At 19.0% G+C, this 5,000-nt stretch overlaps 2 protein-coding genes across 2 annotated transcripts in view; one reads left to right on the top strand and one right to left on the bottom strand.

Annotated features, from left to right (window-relative positions):
- Positions 1-839: 839 nt before the first annotated feature.
- Positions 840-2,579, top strand: PGSY75_0920700 (hypothetical protein; the record flags this gene model as incomplete). Its single annotated transcript, XM_018785613.1, has 1 exon — positions 840-2,579. One exon carries the CDS (start codon positions 840-842, stop codon positions 2,577-2,579), a length of 1,740 nt encoding a protein of 579 aa, XP_018641954.1.
- Positions 2,580-3,788: 1,209 nt separating this feature from the next.
- Positions 3,789-5,000, bottom strand: part of PGSY75_0920800 (inosine-5'-monophosphate dehydrogenase) — a gene marked incomplete at both ends in the record, with an annotated part of 1,533 nt that continues 321 nt past the window's right edge. The window contains one exon of the mRNA XM_018785614.1: positions 3,789-5,000. This exon is cut by the window's right edge and continues 321 nt beyond it. Within this exon, the coding sequence (XP_018641955.1) occupies positions 3,789-5,000 (1,212 nt within the window).

Raw genomic sequence — 5,000 nt, forward strand, 5'->3', positions numbered from 1 at the left:
AAAAAAAAAAAAAAAAAAAAAAAAAAAAAAAAAAAAAAAAAATATATATATATATATAATATAATACAATATATATATATTAATATATATATATATTCATTTTTACCATTTAATTTATTTTTTCATATTTAACTTTTTTTTTTTTTTTTTTTTTTTTTTTATAAAATCATTTAACTTCTATATGGGCTAAAGTAGAGTCAGAACAAAGTTGGTAAAAAAAAAAAAAAAAAAAGAAAAGAAATGAAATGAAAAAAGGAAATATTTATAATATAAATAAATAAAGATCCAAAAAATATTATGTACTAAATATGGATGTATTAAAATTTTTTTTGTTTCAACATAATAAATCCTATATAGTACATATATGCAAGTAATTATAATGCAATATATGTAACTAAATATATTATATATATATATATATATATATAATTATTTATTATTCATATTATTATGTATATATTATCAAATATATATTTATTGATTATATATTTATGTAATGAAATGTATTCATTATATTAATATAATCACTATATATATTATGTGTATTAAATATATATATATATATATATATATATATTCAAATTAATAAACATTTGAAAAATATTTGATAAATTTATTTCATTTTTCATAAAATATAAATAGCAATATATATATATATATATATATATATATATATATATTAAAATATTATATTATAATAATTTAATTATAATATATTTTTATATATCCCCCCAAATTTATATTTTTATAATTTTATATTTTAATAATTTCATAAGATTATCCTTCCTTGTGTCTTGTTTTTCTTTTTTTCTGTATTTATAAAAAAAAAAAAAAAAAAAATGAGTGATAATGAAAGCTATATTTCTGCAGAAAATAATAACAGTGATGACGAGAAAAAGTCGAATGTAAACCTTGATAATTTTTTAAATTATGATATAGATTATTATATGAATGAAAACAATAAATCAAATTATGTAGGTGTAGATATATTACAACGTATTGATTATTATAATATAAAGAATGCTAATAATGAGTATATATTAAATGAAAATATAAATAATAATATTAATAATATTAATAATAATAATAATAGTAGTAATCATAATATACTATTATGTAATAGAAAAAAAGAACATGTTGATATATTTTATAAATTAAAAAAAGAATTATATAATATAGCTTATACAAATGAAGATAATAAAATAAATAATATCGTAACACCTAGTAATAATATTACAGTTCAAAAAAATTCAAAGAAAACATCCAGTTTTAATACAAAAAGATTGAAAGAAAATTTCAATTTATTTCATTCTAAAAATAAAGATAAAAGTAATAATAAAAAATCATATGATTTGTTAAATAATGATTTAAGTATATCCTTAGGAAATAAAATTGAAGATACTTATAAAGATATTAAAAATAGTGTTAACTGGTTAGGAAATTTCTTTTCGAATAATGAAAATCAAGAAGAAAAAAAATATGTAAATGTTTTTTATGCTGATTTATATTTTTTCAATGATATTACCTTAATACGTTTTCTAGATACATACAATTATAACCTGTTGAAAACGTTGAATAAAATAATTAAGTTTATAGTTTGGAGACAAATGCATATACAAGATTTTAATAATGAAAGAGATACCTTGAAATTATCTGAGCAATCAAAAAGTGAAAATGACAACAACAATAATAATAATATTAATAAAAATGATAACAACAATAATAATAATAACAACAACAATAATAATAATAACAACAATAATAATAACAATAATGATGGTAATAGTGAGGATGAATATAATAACTGTAATGTTTTTCTTAACCCTTCTAATATTAAAGATACACTTATAAAATCAAACATATTCAGATGTGGATATGATATGCATTCAAGACCCATACTATATGTTAAAATACAGGAAAAACTAGACATGAGTGAAGACGACCTTTTTCTCATGTTAGTTTATCATGTTGATATGTGTATTAATAGTGTAGACTACAAAAAATGTTATCCAGATTTATATGCATCAGACAAAGAAAACATCAATAATGACAAAAACAATAATAGTAACAACAGTAGTGATAGTAACAATAAGAATTATGATCATAAATCTAATACAGAAAATAACAAAATAGATGAAACGACCTTACAACTTGTTATTGTTGTAGATTGTCTTAAGTTTGAATTAAATAATATGATCAGTGTTGAGTGTATAAAAAAAATGATAAATGTATTTAACGAATTTTATACTGATGTTTTATTTAGAATATATGTTATAAATGTGCCATCGTTTTTTAAAAAGGTCTGGTGTCTTTTCAATATGTTTATTGATAATCATACATTAAACAAAATTATTTTTATTAATAAAAAAAATATTAATTTAATGTATGAACATATTCCTATTCATATTATGGAACACTTAGATAAAAATGCAACAAAATCAGAGCAACAAAAATCTGTCTTTTTTCCTTCTAGTTCTTTATATTATAAGTATGATGAAATGTATTATAAAAAGTTGATAACTTATGTCAATATATGGGTAAACAAAATGATAAAGACTAATCACAACTTATTAAATTAAATCTTTAAACAAAAAAAAAAAAAAAAAAAAAAAAATCAATCAAAATGAAATAATATAATATAATTAATGTACAAAAATGTAGTCGGAAATATGTGAAAAATGTATTATGCCAAATTAAAATATTTTTTATTTTATTTTTTTTTTTTGTGTGTAAGAAGGTTTCATATTTACGAGCATGAATAATAACATATATATAATATATATATAATATATATATTTTTATATAATATATATATTTTTTTTTTCTACATGATATCACTTTGTTACCATTCATTTATAATAATGTAAAAATATTTATTTTATTTTGTGTTTATATTGCTTTGTTTTGGTTATATTAAAAAAAATTCCATATGTGTAGTAATATTTTAGGAGATTTTATTAAATTTTATTGTTTTTTTTTTTTTTTTTTTTTTTAATATTTTTAATAGTTAACAATTAAATGAATCGTTTTTATTGTGATTTATTAAATATAATTATGATTTAGAATAATATAAAACAAACCTTATAATTCAGTGTTTATAAATTTAATATGTAGTGACCATGTTGGATGCTACTATATTTTTCTTATATATTATAAAGGGGGAGGGGAAAAAAAAAATATGAAAAAAAATAATAAATTAAAAGAAAAGAAAAGAAAAGAAAAAGTAAATAATTTTTTGGCATATTAAATATATAATATACACTTTAGCAATATAAAAAGAAAAAATTTTTTTTTTTTTTTTCTTTTATAGTTTGATATACATAAGTTTAATTAAAAACAAAATTTTTATAAGTTAAAATTAAAAAGATTATATTTATTCATAAATATATATATATATATAATATATGTGTATGTATGTAATCAAATAAGTATTTAAAATAAATAGTAATAAATAAATGAATACACAAATGGGAGAAATAATATAATATATATATATATGTGTGTATGCATAAATATATTTTTTTTTTTGAATTAAAAAACAATGTTGAATTATAGGCTCCATAAAAATAATTATAAATCAATTTAAATGCATATATATAAAAAATTACATATAAAAATATATATATATAATATATATATATATTAATAGAAGAATACATAAAGAATTAACAAAATGTATAATATTTTTTTTTTATGTTTTTTGTTTAATTATTTTAAAAACAAAACATATATTGTTAAAATATATAATATATTGATTTATATATAATAACATACTTATTAGATACTTTTTATGAAGTAAACTTTTTGTTATTGAATATTAGATTATCACTAACTTTACCCTCTTTAATTGTATTAAAAGATCTAACATCAAATCTTATATCACCAGAATATAATTTCGAATGTAATTCTGGAATAGTTTTTATACCCATACTTTGAAATCCATGTTTTACTGCTTTAAATAAATGTGGAATTAAATTAAGAACAGATCCTTTATCTACTAGACTTGCTGAGACTCCTTGAGAAACTTTTATTTCATCAATATTTTCATCTGTATGTTCATTTTTTCTTTCATCAACTAAATATCTACTTTTTGAATTGAATCCTTTATTATACATAGCTTCCATACTACCCATACCTCTATATATTTTTAAACGGACATTATTTTCAAAATAATATTCACTACAACTTTCTTCAGTTGCTGCTAATAAATTACCTAACATGACAAAATCTCCTCCTAATGATAAAGCTTTTACAATATTACCAGAATTTTTTATACCCCCATCAGCAATAGTTTTAATATTTCTTGTATGAGCATACTTACTTACATGATAAACAGCTGTTCCCTGTGCTCTACCTACAGCACATACATCTTGAGTGGTGCAAATAGAACCACTTCCCATACCAATACGTAATACATTTGCACCTGCATCTATTAAATTTTTTGCTTGTTGTGAAGTAACAACATTACCTGCAATAATTGGAATATCTGGATGAGCTGATTTAATTTTTTTAATAGTATCTATTTGATATATACTATTTCCTTGTGATGAATCTATACATATAACATCAATCATATTTTTTATTAATTGATTTGCTCTTTCTAAATCATGTTCTCTTGTTGATATAGATGCACCTACAATTAATTGTTTATTTTGACTCTTAGATGCATGGGGAAATATTCTATTTTTATGCATATCATTTCGACATACTAAAGCTATAAGTTCATAATTTTTATTAACTATAGGAAGAACACTTTTTTTTTCTTCACATAATACTTTATTAGCATCAGATAAATTTATAGGATAATTTCCTGTAACAACATCAGTTGTCATAATATCACCTATCTTCATATTTTTATTTGTTAAATAAAGATAATCAACACCTGTTATTATGCCAACTAATTTAGAACCTACTTTACCATCTACTGTTATAGGATATGATTTATAACCAACACGATTTTTTGTTTCCAATACATCAGCTACACTATGTTCAGGTGAAAA

The sequence above is a fragment of the Plasmodium gaboni genome, chromosome 9, assembly GCF_001602025.1.
Source record: "Plasmodium gaboni strain SY75 chromosome 9, whole genome shotgun sequence".
Lineage (NCBI taxonomy): Eukaryota > Apicomplexa > Aconoidasida > Haemosporida > Plasmodiidae > Plasmodium > Plasmodium gaboni.